General features: G+C 41.0%; 2 protein-coding genes across 3 annotated transcripts in view; one reads left to right on the forward strand and one right to left on the reverse strand.

The window, feature by feature from the left end:
* Nucleotides 1–18001, reverse strand: part of LOC108056701 (uncharacterized) — a 44544-nt gene that overhangs the window by 4160 nt on the left and 22383 nt on the right. The window contains exon 1 of one of the 2 annotated variants that reach the window (XM_017140610.3): nt 6177–6780. The exons of the other annotated variant lie outside the window; for it this stretch is intronic. Within the exon in view, the coding sequence (XP_016996099.1) occupies nt 6177–6302 (126 nt within the window). The 5' untranslated portion in view covers nt 6303–6780. Of the gene's footprint in view, nt 1–6176; nt 6781–18001 lie in introns of those variants that run through there. 2 annotated transcript variants of the gene reach the window in all.
* Nucleotides 10397–17380, forward strand: Socs16D (Suppressor of Cytokine Signaling at 16D). The gene is made up of 9 exons (XM_017140605.2): nt 10397–10565; nt 12228–12577; nt 12634–14668; nt 14733–14845; nt 14905–15073; nt 15427–15517; nt 15580–15687; nt 15757–15889; nt 16026–17380. The coding sequence occupies exons 2-9, from the start codon at nt 12263–12265 to the stop codon at nt 16047–16049; spliced, it is 2988 nt and encodes a 995-aa protein (XP_016996094.2). The 5' UTR covers nt 10397–10565; nt 12228–12262; the 3' UTR covers nt 16050–17380.

The raw sequence follows: 18001 nt of genomic DNA on the forward strand, positions 1-18001 counted from the left end.
GATCTTAAGTGCCACCGGGAAAGTTTATCAGTTGGATGGTACAATGCATTTTATCAATACGATTTCATCTGCGGCTGACCAAAAAAAACTTTCTTCAATCAAATTACCCATCGAACAGATGAAAGAAAGTCTCTCGCGAAAGACTGTGTCAAAAAGTTTTAATTTGTTGCTGATAAGATTATCCCATATGAATGCGACACTAAACCATTATTTATCACTCATTTCTAAACGAGGGGGAATGGGGAAAAATAGATTACATTTGGTAAATTTCGGATTATTATAGTTCAATTTAAATTAAGTTCAAAAAAGCTTTACTTTGATGGGGAAAACTAAAACATATTTGATCTTTAAATACTTGGATTATATTACTAAAATCTATTTAAACTGATATTGTTAAGATGATCACAATGGAGGTTAAGGTACTATATGTTTCCAATCTCAAGATCTCAAGAATCCTTATATTCAAGTTCTCTAGATGAAGAAATTCCAATCGATCGGTAGACCTGCGGAAACACTTGCGAACTGGAACTGCCATTTGCAACCACTTGGCAATCGGTTGTTTGGTGGTTCAGTGGCTTAGTGGTTCGGCGGTTGCCTCAGTTTCAGAGTTTCCCGAGCTCAGTGGCTCAGTTGGACAGTTGTTAAGTTGGCAAGTTGGTAAGTTGGCAAGGCACAAATATTTTTATGACACCCGGGTCGGAAACTAGTTTGGGGCCTACTAGTGCAGAGCAGACCCCCCTTTTGAAACCCCCCCTACATTTTGTGCCGACGACGGATGTCGGTGATTAGCCAATCGGACAACATGTGTAAGGCGGACTGTGGTGGGGCTGGGATTGGATAAAACCAGATACCATATACCAGATGCCAGATAAAGCTCCCCAAACTGGATCGGTTCTTGAGAGCAGGATGCCGGCAGCTGTGCTGCGAGTGCCTTGAGTGCCTCCACCACCCCCTTTTACCCTTCCCCCATTCAAGAAAAAAAGCCCCTCTAGTCAAGGCCGAACCAACTGTGGATTTTCCACCTCCCACACGGGCGAAAAATACCACCCAAATTAGTCATATATTTGGAATTTTTTGACACGAAAGAATTTGTAATAAAAACTTTTGACTACATAAAAAAAATCAAAATTCGGGCATGATTTAACATGATTAAACACGATTAACACTCTTCCCATTTATTTTCTTAATGCCTTAATATAAGATCCGCTTATATAAAAACACCTGTAGATTAAGATGAACGAAATGCGATCCAGTGATTTATTTTTGGCTTTGTTTTTTTCGCGGTGCAGCCTTTAATGAATAATTTATAACGCACTGCACCCAAGACAATACAAGAGAAAAACAAAACAGTTTGCAACCATTCCAATCCGATGCACAGACATCAATTTAAACTGTCGAGCAACTGGTTTCTCTATTTCTGTGACTGTTTCTGGTTTCTCGATTTGTCAAAATACCTAACAAAACACCAAAAAAAGGTCGTGGGAGCACGACATTGAGGGAAGATCGCCGAGATATTTCAATTCCACATTCTTGACACTCGTGTGCGTACTTTGGCCCACACACAGATGGAAAGATCGCAATTACAGCCCCCAAAGAAGCCCCATTAAACAGATTCATATGATATATTTTTATGGAACACGGAAGTCGTCGCCGCATTTGTGAAAAAAAAGTGATAATGAAAAAAAGTAATAATAGTAGCAGTGGCGAGAGACGAGAGACTGAAACCTGAAACCGATTGAAATCAAATGATTTGTTTATTGAGTGGAGTAGCGAATAAAAAACGCACACTATTATCGCTTGAAGCTGGGCTTCTACCAATTTTTATCTATTTTTATTTTTAGTTATATCTTTTTTGGTGGGAAGCGAAAGCGTTTTGAATCGCACGCTCAAGCAGTCTCCATAATGGGAGACCTCGGATGCAGAGATCTTCGAGACGAGACCCAAGAATCTCGCATGCGGATAATTGCGAAGAAATTAAGTTTCGTATAGCCTTAATTTTCAATTGCCGGGAACTGATTTTATTTGGCATGGAAAATTGAGATTTTAGTGGTAAAATGTTAGGTGATAAGTGGATATGAAGGCCAAATTAGGGAATTTAATGAATATACTTTATTTTAAGAACGTTTTCCTATTCCGATTTCTTAGAATTTCATTAAACAATTTCGACTTCTTCCGCCGCCGAAAAAAAACAGGAAACATCAACCGGTTCCCGATAATCTCCACCTTTCTTCCCAGAACTCTCGAATTCTCGAATCAATTTCTAGTCGCTCTGAGCCAAGTGCAATTCACCTTATGCTAATTTGGCTCAAATCGCGGGAATATGGCCAAGTGCTGATTAATCAATTTGGAATTTCACATGATGTCAGCAATAAAATAATAAATTAAGCACTCCGACGATGATGGCGTCAATAAATATCGAGAGAGAAACACAGCAAATGGGTTCCACTTCAGTTGAAAAGGTAAAAAAGAAATCTTCTGTCACACACGGCGTATGCGCAACCCCAGCTGAAAATAAAAATAATTAATTTCACATCGCGAATTAACATGTGTTTCGTATTTCGTAGTTTCGTCTTTCTGCCGACAAAAAGCTTACTAAGCGTAAAGACCCAGCACGAAATTCATTCATCGCCAAAATGGCAGGGAAAACAGGGAAAACGGCCAACTGGATGGAGCCAACTGAACAACAGCAGCTTTTCATTTGATATTTGATTGGGCTTTGGGGCTCGCTTTTTGTTTTCCTTTTTCTACACATATATTTCTCATTTTGTGTTTTCAGTCTTCAGTTTTTGTCATCGCAGTCGCCGGCATTGCATTGCATTTGCCCAAAGTGAGACGGGTGTAAAATGAAATCGAAGAATGGAGAGTGCATATATCCACACTGAAAAATGTATTTATATCACGCCAATGGGGAATTTATCAACAGTTTCTATAAGATGGGTTCAGGAATTCAAGGTCTAGAAAATAATACATGTATAATAATAAAAAAAAAATAAAAAAATAAAAAATAATAAAAAAATAATAAAAAAAAATAAATAATTACCATTTTAATCATTGAAAGATATCGAACTTTTTAAATAAAATAAGGGTACATTTTATAATAATATTATTTTTTTTTAATTTTTTTTTTTTTTTGGTTTTTTCAAATATTGTTTTCAATTTTATTTTGTACCCTGGGGAGAAGGGTTTTCTCTTTTCACCGATCGAACAACGAACCCCGTATCGAGTTGAAGACGAGGCCAAAACAAAGTTTTATCAATTGGGTTTGGGTGCCCGGGGATCCCAGTGCCACCCCCTTTTACCCCCTCCCATCTCAAAGAGAGAAACAACAACTGCGAGTTAGGGCCAAAAAGCGAAGTGGCAAAGCAAACCGGCCAACTAGCCGCATACCAATTTTGAGTCGTCGTCGTTGTCTCGAAAACGTGAAACGAGTGAAAACTCAACTTGAAAACCAGTTTGCTGGGGATCTCTGGGGGAGGAGGGTATAAGGGGGTAGGTACAACGATGGCGACGGCGATATAGGCGTGGATTCGTATCCACGATCCAAAGCCACAAAGCCTCAAAGCCAAAGCCAAATGGTTTGGCCTAAGACAAAACAAAAAACGATATGGCTTTGGTATGCCAGCCAAGTAAGAGTACTTCAAAAGATAATGAACAAGAAGGAGAAGCAGCCGGATCGGATCGGATCGTATTGGTGGCGAAAGCCAGAGGTGCATGGATAGATAGGGACACTAGTGTTCAGGTGCCTGAACTTTGTTTAACCATAAGATCTAGGAAGGAACAACACTATTGTAATACAATCATTTCTTAGAAATAGATTACTAAAGTTAGGAATACTGTAATATAAATGTCCTCTATAAAGAATAATGATGGCTACATTAATTATTTGAGAGCCTTGATGGTATATTTTATCTATAAATGCAACATAGAGATCCATCGATATCCTGCATACAAAAATAATTGTTATTCATTTAGAAACAAATGAATAAATAATTTTCTAACGTAATAATCATCATGATTCGTTCGGCTACCCAGGATTCCCTTTATGAGGACCGTTCATAATCGCTCTGTGTACTTAATTTTCCGCTCCCCGGGGATGCACTTTACAAGAAGAAGGTTTCCTGTCCCAGCCAGGTAGCCCATCTCGAATTACCTGTTGCACCTGAGCGGTTCTTTCAAAGCCTCATCTAAGGGCGGAAATTAAAGAAGAAGATTGGGAGGGAGGAGGGGAAGAAAGGTAAACGTACACAAGTAAAGAGAAGGGGACGATGACCCAAAACGGGGGAGGTCGAATCCGAATTCCCTTCTGCGTCGATTACTTCTAATGGCTTTATAAATGCCCTTAAGATCTCCACGCAGGGAGAGATCCAACGATCCAACGATCCACCGACCCAAGCGATCTCACCGTAATTATCGCTCCCTCGATTCCATTGAAACTTTCGTATTATTTCGGATTAGGCGACAAAGTCAAAAACGTGCAAATATTTTCAGCACACTCTGAGTCGTTTTCTTCCTCTTCTCCAGCTGTTTTTTTATTGTTTCTTTTTTTTTGAGGTAACTTGTTTTGGAATGAATGGTATGCGCACTCACACTCAAACGATCTTCGTACTACCTCTATACTTGTATCTCTCTCACATCTAATGTTCTCTCTCTCTCCCGACTGCAGTTCCAAGTCGGAGTTGGGGTTTCCACAGTAGTACTTCATTAAAGGAAACTTTATATTAGTTAGAAACTATTTTAAGGATGGGAGAAATTACTGCTGAATGAAACCAATATAACTAATTTATAAATAACCTTTAAATGGTATTTTTTTAACCTTTTTAAATTAAAATTAAAAATGTTAAAAAACTAAGACTTTTGAAATTTCAACATTTTTTAATCAAATGAAAATTGATTAGAAGTTTGACTGTATTTGCAATGTAAAAGGTGTAATTGTGTTGGTGTTGGTAATGAACATCCACTGTTACTCCTTCTCTCCTCCTCCCCCTCCCCCTGCTCTCCCCTTCTCACTTCTTCTTCTTCTGACTGGGCTCTTCTTCTTTTTTTGCTTCTCATTCATCGCGTTTGGCTTGGCTAAGCGCTCGCGTAGAAAGTTTGAACGTTAACGGTTGCCCACCCTCCACTCCCCCTTTTCCCTCCCCCTCCCCTTGCCCCTCTCTACAATGCCAGTTGTTGGTGTGTTTGCTTTCGACCTTTCTTCTTCTCCGCCTTGCCCTTATTTTCTTTTGGCCAAGCACAAAACGAGCAACTGTTACTGTTACCACCGTTTGTTGCTGTTGCCTTTGTTGCTGCCTCTTCTCTTCCCCTCCTCTTCCCTCCTCCTCCTCTTCTCCTCCTCCGCACAGTGGGCCACACACACCTGTTTGCAGTGCACAAATGCCTTCGAGTGCATCTCAATTATCTTGTTTATCTAAGCATCGCTATAGATATGATTCTTGGAAGAGGGATGGGATCCCGATTATACAAGAAGTTCTAAGATCTACAAGAATACAAAAGTGTAATAGAAATTCCATTCTTAGATAGAAGAATTTATCTTCTTTGATATAAATGAAATTAAGTTAAGCCTCAGTATTGAAAAATCAATATGGAATTCTTCTACGATATTCCAATTCACATATATGTATATTTGTATGGAACCTTAATTCTTCTAATAATTAATATTCTACGAATTCTTCTACGATATTCCAATTCAATTTTATTTGTATGGAACCCTAACCTTAATAGGGATTCCATACTTAGATAGTACGATTTATTTGTGATATAAAAAAACAAGTAAATACACAGAATTTAAAAATCAATAAGGAATTCTTCTGCGATATTCCAATCCAAATACATTTGTCTGGAACCTTAACCTTATCAATTTGATTACTTTAAAGCCAATCTTTTCAGATCCCTCAAGCTACTTTTGCCACATCTCTTGCACCAATGTGCGGAGTTCGTAACCGGAGTTTAAGCTCCGTTTTAAGCGTCAGAGTCTTCGTCTTCGGCTTCTTTGCTGTTTGTCTGTTTGGCTGTAACTTCTGCCACGCAGTCGCAGATGCACCGTATATTTTGGTGGCTCTTTCTGATTATGTATTCCAAGCGAATGGGCCTTGGGTTAATTCGATTCGTAGCCCCCACTTCTTTTGGTTTGGGGGCCTTGGCTGCAGAAGACTGAAGACTCAAAATTGAAGACTCACCTGTATCTGGTTGCGCCAGACATCGTAGTGCAGCCAATTATCCGTGGAGAAGGCGATCGCCAGCAGGGCGGTGGCGATGATCGCACAGATCGTCGCTATAGATAGGGTTACGGCCGAGCAGGGCATTTTGTGTGGTTTTATTCCGGAACTGTTTCGAAATCGCCTATATTTCGGTTGTATTTCGAGATTTATCCACCGAAAATCCACGAAAAACCACTATTCCTCGTCGATTTGTGATCTTCTTCTTCTGCTTCTTCTTCTCCTTCCGCAGCTAGATTCTTCTGCTGCTGCTTCTTCTTGAACTGCTGCTACTGCTGCTGCACAAATACACAGTTAAAAGAGCAGCAACCAGTTTCGAAGGCACAGTAAAAAAAACAACGTTCGTTTGGAAAAAAAATAATAATTTTAGCAACGGGCCAGCACTAACACACTGACACGTCCTCCAGCACACACACACGCACACAGCACATACACACGCACGCGCGCCGGCGAAGAATCTTGGAGCTTGGAGAATTGAGAATCAAGAACGGAGAATCGAATCTCTGAGCAGCGAGCAACTGAGACGTTGTGATCGCAACAACGTTCGCTAGCGGACTGAAAATCGTCAGCGACTGAGCCCGACTTCAGGTAATACCAAATACCCATATACCCATACCCATACCCATATCCATAGTCTCAAGTCGCAGTCGGCGTCGAAGTCGGCGTTTCATTTGAGCGCTTTGCAATGCAACCGAATGACGGGGGAAGGAGAGATGGGAGAAGGAGGCAAGGAGACGGTGTCTCTTCTACCTGCTGGATAAAGTAGAGACAAGAAATGAACAACTGATTCGAAGACCGAACCTTGAAATGCCCTAACAAATCGTTTATATCCATGCCAATTATATGGAAACTAGCTATGATGCTCTGAAAAGCCATAATATATAGATATACAGAGTTTCATATCAATAACATAATCTAATAACTATTTGTCAAGACTATCTTCAAGATTGTGTCAAGATTTATCGTATGATCCTCTGAAAAGCCATAATATATATAATATAATATAATCTAAGGTGTACCTAATAGCCACTTAACAAGACTATCGTTAAGATTTCGTCAAGATATATCGTATTATCCTCTGAAAAGCCATTATATAGCTATACACAAAGTTTCATATCAATAATACCACTTGTCAAGACCATCGTATTTAAGGGATATTGGATATACATGCCCTCTAATTGGATTACGAAACCAGAAACTCAAAACTAGAATATTACTAAATAAGTTAAGTTCTTTTAAATTTCTTGAGTTATGAATACCCCTTGAAAGGGTATGCCCAAGCCAAACAACAATAAAGCAGCAGCCTGTTGATATTTTCGTGTTTTCGTTTGGTATTTGGTATGTGGTGCTGTGGGGCTGCCTGTGCCAGTGGTTTCGATGGGGAGTGGAGTGGAGTGGAGTCCCAGTGGGCAGAAAGACAGGAAGGTAGGACGAGAGGCACAGAGACATGGAGTCACAGGCGTAGGCGGTGGGCTGGAACTCGCATTGAAGGGGAGTGCTGCCATATCTTTACCGTATCAGAGTCGTAACTCTGTCAAAACTCAACAACATATTTTATTTGCAACATATTGGGATCAGCCTCCTCAAAACAAATAGTACACTAAAATAATATTACACTAAACAATATAATCTCGAATAAAAAAAGAATGAAACACCTATCGAAACAGTTTCACTTTGAGGTCTGTCTAACCATCTGTCGAAGTGACTTTTCAGAGATTTGTAAGACAATATTTTTAATGTTTCATTTGAATATGGTTGGTAGTTTCCTGAAATCGACTGGCGAAACAATACCCCCAGCTGAAAAGAGAACAATTAGCTTCTGGGACGAGAACATATAGAATCCAGATAGTAATAATGGAAAACCGCCCATATGAGCTCCGATTAGTTCGGCCAAAATGGGATGCGAACGGCTTTTTCCACCGCCCGCTGTTAATCAGGGCGCAGCCGATGCCTCGCCGATTTCTCGCAGTGTGGAATTGACCCAAAGATGCTGCGACTGCGCAGGTAAAAATATATATATCCTTATACAGAGATAAATATATGTATATGTTTATAGCTGTGTGTGCGGCATTGGCATCTCGCTGCGTCTACTTGTTGTTGTTGATTTTCATCGGCTTTAATGCCTTTGTCTATTTTGGGTTTCTGTTTATGGCGTGGGTTTTTCTCAATTGCATTTTTGGGCGCGCTCTCGACTGCAGCAGCTCAAATGCAATGGCGGGCATGAAAATGTAAGCTCTTATATATTACCTAAGTAGTAACGAAGTAAAAAAATGATTAACTAATTTATGGTAATTTATTAAACATCTCTCTCTTAAATAGTTTATTTTCAGGATCAATGGTACCAATAGTATTAAAAATAAAATAACTCCCTTCAAATAAAACTCAAAACGGTTTAAAAATTATGCAATAACGCCCATCTCTCTATGATCTATGACAGAAATAAATGTGTTATGAAATAAATAATGTGTTTCAAAATTTATGTAAGCATTATTAAGCTAAGAAATTCAAATCAAAAAGACAAACAGTTAGTCAAATAATATTTATTTTTTAAAAAATCGTTTTTTTAGGAACGACAGAAAAACAAAGAAGCTACTATTTCGACTGCAGTTGTTAGTGTTATATGTGTGAGTGTGGAAATACCAGAATTACCTAAATAACAACAAGAATAGCCATGCACTTATATAGCAATGCTTGTAATCGGATCGGATCGGCATGTTGGCCAGTTCAGTGGGGTTCTCGATCTCAATTGCTGGCCAAAAGTTTCAGGCCTCTCGAGTGTCTGTCTGTCAGTCTATCTATCCGTCTCTTTCTGCGCCCCAGCACCCCTCTCTTTCTGCACATATAATTCGTTTTCTTTTCGCATTCCACTGAAATTCCATGGCGTCGCATTTATTTTATTTTTTTTTGCCGACTTGTTGTCACTTTTTCAGTTTTCAATTTTTTTTCTCCTTCAGTTTCAGTTACCCGAGGTGGTGGGTTGGTAACCAGCAGCATTATGCGTTATGGCACTTAATTCACATTTTAGCACAAATTATTAAATATTTGACGGGCCGCAAACGAAAGTGAGAGCGGTGGTGAAAAGGCCAGAAGAAGACGAAGACTTCCGCCACTGCACACAGAATGGCTAATTTATGCGATTATTGGTAAGGCAAGGCAGCCCCAACGCAACCCGGCCATTTGCGGTCGTATTTCTGTCATTTTAATAACTCTTGCATTGTGGCCAGGCAAGCAAATATCACAAAGCCCAGCGAAACGTGTTCGTTCGCCAGTGAAAGTAAGTGCCAAGCCAAAGTCAACAGTCACTGGGTAACAGGCGAAAAGGCATCAGGCAACAGGTAGCAACAGGTGGTGACCGCGACGGTCAGAAGCCAGAAATGGCAATGGTTCCCATCCCGAAAACATCTCTAAGAGATCCGTGATCTTGAAAATTAAAGAAATCGAATACCATCATTCTGTACAATTTGGAAATATTTGTTAAAGTTTTGTAACCTTTTTAATTATAATAATTAATTCGGACTTCATCCATAGGGATTTTTATTACAAGCTGAACAAGGTATGATATTTGAGCCAATATTTCCATAGTTTCAACCAAGAAATTTCAAAATTGGTTTTAAATCTACCGTTTAAATTAAATTTTAAAAATACGCACTGCTTGCTTTGCGCTGTGAGCAACAGGTTCGAGTATATGCTGTGTCGACGACATCAACCGTGGTTTATGTCTACAGTGGTTTGGAGCTTCGCTTTTTTAGAGATGACAAAACATCCATGATTTTTTGGTTTAAAATTCCTAATTAAATAGATTTTATAATTGAGACGAATTGTTTTATTTCGAATTCATGTAACAACAGTTTTGTTTCTGTGACTTATTTATTTTAGTTAAATAAATAATAATAATAATTCCATAAAACGAGTAAAATATAAATGCATTTGCGCAAAAATACGCTGCAATGAACAAAAATTTCATATGGGACACCCATTTGCCTTGCAATCTTTCTTTTAATTCAAATCAGTTTAAATTTTGCGCCAAAAAACTCGAACAAAACAGGCCCACAGGGTGATTCGATCCAAAAAATAGCAGTGTTTGAAAACACAAATTTGTGTGGTATTTAAAATACTGAAAATACCGGTGCAAAATACCCCCGAAAAAACCTATCGATACCATCATGTACCATCTCGAAAAACTTGTTTTTTTTAGTTTCGAAAAAAAAATGCGCAGCGGTGCAGCAATTGCAATGCGTGCAATCAATCCCGTTAACAATCAAGTGCTGAGCGCGCAGAGCAGCCAATAGGAATCAGATCGGAATTGCAATTGGAATCAGGATCGGGAGTCGCGAATCTAATCGGAGGAAGGCAAGTGCGCTGGTCGATTGCAACTGCAACTGGAATTGTTGTATTTGTAATGAATGCAAACGGGCCCCGTGTGTGTGTGTGTGTATGAGTGAGTCTGGCCTGTGTATGGGTGTTTGTGTGTGTACGCGAGAGCCAGGAGAGCAATAATTAAATTAAGCAAAGGTGTTAAATTAAGCCAGAGTGTGTGTGTGTGTGTAGGTGCGTAGGTGTCGTGGCTCTCTCGTCTCTCGCCTGTGTGTGCGTGCGAGCTGTGTATATATGCAGGAGTGACAAAATTCTAATAAAAATTCTTGTTATCGCTGCTGCACCCCCTCCCTTTGCCCTCCCCCCTTTAGTCCACCCCCTGGCGGCACCTCTACATAAAATGGCTTAAAAAAATACTAGCAAACGTCGTACTACGAAAACGACGACGCACGACGTCGGTGGGCGGTGGGCGGTTTTCCGGGGGGCGGCTGCCTTTTCCGGCTACTCTTTGCCTCTTTTTCCCTCTTTGCCTCTTGCTCATGTGTGTGTACTACAGCGGTACTTTTTACGCACTTCAGAATCGCAATCGGAATCAGAATCCCTCTCTCTTCAAATCTCCTGCTCTCCCGCTTTTCGAAAACCCTCTTTTCAAATCCGTTTTTGAAAATCAGAATCCTTTTCCTGCCAAATCTCGAATAACCAAATCTCAACGCCCAAAAAAAAAAATCTCGTCTGCTTTTTGGCTTCAATTTCTGCGCACAAGCACGAGCGTAGGTGAAAAGGGGGCGGTGGGTGGCAGTGGGTGGAAAGGGGGTGGTTAGGGGGCGGCCAGGACGACAGGACGAAAAACGGCGCACGCAACTGTCATTGACCTTCAATTGCATTCGTTGCAAGCTGCAGCCGCCGCACCCAAAGGTCATAGTCATAGGTTGGGATGTGTGTCATCCAATTAATCAAAATCGAACCCTAAAAATGGTAGCTAATGGTCCATCTATCCGTTTTATATAGCGCTTCTAAAGTAAGAAATCCTTATCGGTCCGGAAAAAGCGCCTAAAACCGGCGATATTATAATAATATAGGAGAAATATATAGATATTTTGAAGTTCTAGTATTCTTGAGGTCCTTACATCCTTCATATCTGTAGATATGTGACTAAAAAGATCTTTAGGATCTCTAAAAGTTTCTTTAATATCCAAATTAATTAAAATAAAGTAATATTTGGGTATCAAAATGTTATGATATCTTAAAAATACTTAAATATTCTATGAAACTGATTTTAAAGTACCAAAATCGAACCCTAAAAATGGTAGCTAATGGTATCTATCTATTCGTTTTATAGGTAAAAATATCGCTTTTGAAGTGAGATATCCTTATCATCATTTTGCATGTGAGAGCTCCTTAAAAAGGCGATATTAAAAGAATATAGGAGTAATATCTTAAAGTCCTTACATCTTCATATCTATAGATATACTATTTAAAGGATCTTTAAGTTCTTAGTTAAATCTCTAGGAATTTCTTGAATATCCTAATAAATTAAAATACAAATAATATAATATATGAATTACAATTTACATATCCTATCATATCTTGCAAAAGTCCTTAAATATTTTATGAAACTAATTCAAAGTGTCATGTTGTATTTTTATTATAACATTTTTGTAGTTAACCCGAATTACCCCCTTTTATCTCTTCCCATAGCTGTTGCCTCTCACCTGAGTCTCTGGCCCCCGAAAATGGAGTCGTCCATTAAGCTTAAGGACAGCAACTCGAACTGCAGCTCCAACTCAAATGGCAATGTGGGCGGTGGCGGTGGTGCAGGGGTGGCGGGAAACGGAGGAGGAGGAGGAGGCGTTTGCGTGTCCAGCATCTGCAGCAGCGACAGCTTCAGCATCATGCCGCCGCCGCATCACGAACTGGTCAGCGCCAACAGCATCGAGCTGAATGCGGCGGCCTCGTTGAGCGACGACAGCGGTGTTCCGCTGACCACCAACAGCTCCATTTCCAGTGGCGACTCCTACCGCCTGGGCATGTGCAAGTTCGAGATTGAGGTGAGTTCCTCTATAAGTAATCCCTCCTAATCCTAATCCCCTAAACTATTCTTCAGATGGTCGAGAGCGACGGCGAGGTTTCGCAGTTCGATTCGCTGGACAATTGCTCCGAGGGCGGTATGAGTGCCGAGAACTTCAATACGCTGAAGAAGGGACCCCTGGCGCCCATTGATCCGCCACCCGAATTCCAGGACTCACCTCAAACGACTCTAGTGCGCTCCATCTCGAAGAACATTGTGAACAGCCTGCGTCGCTGGACCTCCTCGCAATCGTCGTTCGAGCATCTCAAGGACGATGCCGCCACCATGGTGACAACATCGGTTGTCCTGCCTGCCGAGGAGCAGCATCCCCATCCCAGCCAGCAGGAGTTGGTCCTGCAGCTGGATGCCTTGGATGGCCAGGCTCTTGGACAGATGAGCTTGAAAGAGTCCTATGCGATCAACAAGCATTTGTACTCGAGCGACTCCATACTGAACAGCCATACGGACAACATTTACGACGAGCCCAACAATATAGTAAGCAGTTCGCTGGGCAACAGCGTCGATCTGCTGGAGGAAGAGCAGTCGGAGGCCAGCAGCTGTTCGCCTTTGCCCTCGCCACCGCCGCCCGTTTCCCTGGTGAAGATCAAGCAGACGCTGTGTCCGTACTACCAGGATCACACGCGCTACTTCAAGGCCATACCCACGGAGCAGGACAACATAGCGAGTGCCAAGGCGGCGGCGGCCCAGCAGAGATTCAATAGCGCCGGGCTCTCGGAGATTCACGACTATGATTTGTACTATGGAGCCAGGCGACAGCCGGCGGACAACAGCAGTCTGCAGCGACGACAGGCTTCGCTGTACAGTCCACTGGGTCACACCAGCCATTGTCACTATCATGGGAATAATGGCTCTCATCCGCATCATCATCATCATCACCACCATCATCACCACCAGCCGGGCTATGGTTATAGCCACGGGCAGCGTCCCAACTCGCGCAACTCGCTGAACAGCCGACTGAGCAGCTCGCACAACTCACTGAATGTCTCGTCGGCCAACAAACCGGATGACTCCATTTTCATCACCCAGGCCATGTCGCATGATGCGCTCTTCACGCGCGAGATCTCTGACTTTTACAACGTGCCCATCGACTCGGATATCTACGCCTTTCCCGTGGACATGATCGAGCAGCAGCAGCAGCAGGAGCAGCAGAAGCCCACGTATCACAAGGCGAGCAGGCGGAACAAGAGGAACAAGCGCAAGCAGCGCTACGGAGGATCAGAGACCAGCGATGGTGATGGTGAGAAGAGCAAGCATGGCAAGTATAGAACCCCAGTGGGCATTAGCCAGGTGGTCAGCGAATCGGAGCCACTGCACATGACCCTCGACGAGGTAAAGCAGTTCTACCACACCCTCTACTCGGATGCGGGCGACAGAAGCGGCGGAGGAGGAAAGCCCACGGTTAAGCCGATGGTCAAGTCGAGCAACGAGACCATTTGGAGTGTGTCCACGAATACCACCACCACAACGGCGAGAACGCGGAGCAGTGTGGGCACCACAAGGGGAGCAGGAGGTAATCCACCTGGAGGAACTGGAGGAGCCAGCAGTGATGGAGGCAATCCTGGTGGCAACAAGTACTTGAGCAAGCAGACCAAGCACAATCTGGACAACGACAAGCTCAACAACAACAATAACAACAACAACCAGCAGCTGGAGAAGCCGCCAACGGAGCAGCACAACAGCAATGCAAATCACAACCAGCAGCTGCAACAACCGCCGAACAACAAGCACGTCCTGCACTCGGAGAAAAAGTCACAGTTCACGCTGAACCTAAAGCAGCGCTTCTGCAGCATCTTTCGCTTCCGGCGGAGCAATCACAGTCGCTGCCGAGGATCCACAGCTGGCAGTCTGGTGAATAATGCGAATGCAGGAGCGGCCACGGTGCCGCTGATACCGCCCACGGCAGCCCACGTGATAACCAGCGCTCCGGGGGCAGCGGGCCAAACACAGCTGGCCACCGAAGTGGCGCTCATTACGGCGGAGGCGGACGAACCGAATGCCGATCTGCGCAAGAAGTTCCAGTCACGTGCCCTGCCACCACTACCAAAGAAGGGTGAGTAGTCCTGTGATCCCTTATCCAATTAGATCAGAGTTTTTAAAGCATTTTTATCCCCCAGCTGCTGCCTATGCCATTGAAGCCGTTAAATCGGAACCCGAGGAGCTGAAGGCGAACGTGATCCAGGAGCCGCGGGCACTGCAGTTCACCTCCAGCATTGAGAAAGTCAAAGACGTGGGTTTCATCCTATCCTAGGATACCATAATCCTAAATCCCTTCTTTTCGTTGTCTAGTACGGCTGGTACTGGGGTCCCCTGTCCAGCGAGGCGGCCGAGAAGGTGCTCTCCAGCGAACCGGACGGCTCCTTTATAGTGCGCGACAGCTCCGACGACCACTACATCTTCTCTCTGAGCTTCAAGCTGAACAACTGCGTGCGCCATGTGCGCATCGAGCAGGATCAGGGTGAGTTGGAACTTCCATAGCAAAAACCTAACCTAATAACCTTCTTTAAAATTAAACAAAAAAAAATCTGATATGAAATAGGTTCAATTCTAGCTTTTTTCATATCAATATGATTCATACATATCAACATGATATTTTATCATATCATATCAAATACCAAATTTAGTATTTTTTGAAAAAATACTATAAAATAAGATAAAAATAATCTTTATTCATATCAAAATGATATAAACTTGATCTTTAGAAATATAAAATTTACCAGCACATATCAATTTGATATTTGGCCAATTTTCTGTGTAAATCCTAGTATAATTGTATACATTTACATTAATTTAAATCTACTCCCTTACCAGGAACCTTCTCCTTTGGCTCGTATGCCAAGTTCAAGTCTCAAACCATCACCGAGTTCATCGAGAAGGCCGTCGAGCATTCGCGGAGCGGCAGGTTAGCTCAACTTTGGGTCCGTAATTCCGCTTATCAACCTAAAACCCAATTTGTATTCCCAGATATCTATTCTTTCTGCATCGTCGCCCAGAGCACGGACCAATGCGTGTGCAATTAACCAATCCAGTATCTAGATTTAAGCATGTACAAAGCTTGCAGCACATGTGCAGGTGAGTTATCCTCATTTCTATCGCCATTTTATACCCGATTCTAACGAAACTTCTTTGTCGACACTATAGATTTGTTATACTAAAGGCGGTTATACGAAAGGATCTAATACAGACATTGCCATTACCGAGAAGACTTCTAGACTATCTTAACTATAAGCACTGCTACTCCGAGCAGGTGGAGAGCGACAGTTCCCATTCGCAGGTGAGTTCTTAACTTGGTAAAATAAATCCAGTAAATTACTATTATTTTTCGGGATTTTACAAATATTTTAAATTACTAGTTATGACTTTAAACTTTTTTTAAAAAGAAAATATTTAATTTTTCCTATATCCTTTAGATATCTGGCGATGGAACGATGTAAGTGGAGGGATAATGAACAGAGACGATTCGCTTGTGACAACAAAACGTAAACGAAAGCAACAGAAATTATTACCTTAAATAAGTAGTAGAATTTAACGAAACATTAAACAGCAGTAACAAAGCAAACAAACAACCGTTAAACGTTCTGTATAACAAGAACAGCAAACAAAAAAAAGAAGAGATGAAAAAAAAAACACCAAACATAAAACAAAAGTTAAATGAGTAAGCAAAGCGAGGAAATTGTTAGTTTTGCTAAAAAAAAAACGAAAAACGAAAAACCAAGGAAACAAAATTCAAAACTCTGTTTATTGATCATTTTTTTGTACTCGGTGCTATACTATAAATATTAACTATTTAATGAAAGGAACGCAGAAGCAGAAAACAGAATATGACGATTATATAAATTAATTATGCGTAGTCAAGTAAACGAATCACAGAATTGTACATAAATATGTTTGAGAGCCAGTAATCCAAGTAATCCCACCCACAACCAGAAACCAGAAACCCCCTCCCCTTTGGGCACGAATCAGAAAGAGAAAGAGAACGAGAATGAGAGTGTGAGGTGTTGATGTTTTGTGTAATCAATTAATTACTTTTATGCTTGCCTTTTAGCTGTGATTTAAATAAGTCGTCGAATGTTAATTGGAAGACGATTTGCAGTTTGATATTTGATATTTAATATTTAATAGATTTGATATAGCCTAGCCCCCATATAGTTGAGGTTCTGTTATGCACACTCGATCTGAAATCTGAAACTGATAGCATTTCGAAGCTGCTCAATCATCACGACGCCTGTGCCCAAAGGTCCTTTCAAGGGAAAGGGATCGATCATGAAACAACCATTATTGTACTTAGTTTAATCCATGTCATGATACACAGACACACAGATGAAAACCAACTACCAATAATTGTATTTAGATTTATTTGAATTGTTAACTAATTTTTGTTTTCGGCTTTGTTATTTATGTTTTAAGCTCAACTCCTTTGTACACTATTGCGTATGGTTTGTTTTTAGTTTGTATTTATTTCTTTGTATCCTAAAACTACCATCCCTCAATCCTCCAACACAATCCAATCCAATTCCTATCCAAAATCCAAGCCAAAATCGAGTCCGTCTTGGACTCTGCTCCTCTTTAAAAAACATTAAACAAACAATATTTGTCTATGGAAATAAAATAAACGAATGAAATGACGATAGAAAAACCAAAAGCAATGCAGATAAAGATGATGCGAGGCGGGGGAGAGGAGAACGAACGAACGGTCACAGCAAAAGAGCAAAACAACAAAGGCAATATAAAGAACATTTTTAATAATAAAAATTAAACAAAGGAATTGCTGGTTTTTAATATGGGAAATACATTTGGGGATTGTATTATATCCTATTTTTTAACTCCCTTTCCCAAAATGAGTAATTTATTATCTAGAAAATTCGAGTGTTTCTCTTGAACTAAAAAATGAATTGGCATGAAATTTTGGCATATAATCGCATATGGGCACTTCCAAAATGTCGCTCGGGACATTTGCACACCTTTAAAGTTGAAAAAAAATTGTAAAACAATGGATTTTAATTTTAATTATGGGCTTTTCTTTTCACTCTTCCCAAGCTCTATTTTTGGTAAAAATCTTGATTTTGTACCACTTTTAGTTTTTAAGATATCGGTAAAAAACTGCCGTATTCGCTCGGGACAAAAATAGAAGTGGATTTCGGGGAAGTTCATACAACACCAGAATTTAGCAAATTCTGATGGAATATTTGAATGCGATTTTTTTTAGAATGTTGTTCAAACATGTCGCTATGAAATGCTTTTGGTTTTACTCAAAAATTCTTTGCCGTTTTTTTTTTATGCACTTTCAACCACATTCGCTCGGGACATGTCGCTCGGGACATTTTTTCCGACTGTTTTGTAAAGCGGATTTCTTTACCTCTATCTCTCAATTGCTGGATGTTTTGTT

The sequence above is a fragment of the Drosophila takahashii genome, chromosome X, assembly GCF_030179915.1.
Source record: "Drosophila takahashii strain IR98-3 E-12201 chromosome X, DtakHiC1v2, whole genome shotgun sequence".
Lineage (NCBI taxonomy): Eukaryota > Metazoa > Arthropoda > Insecta > Diptera > Drosophilidae > Drosophila > Drosophila takahashii.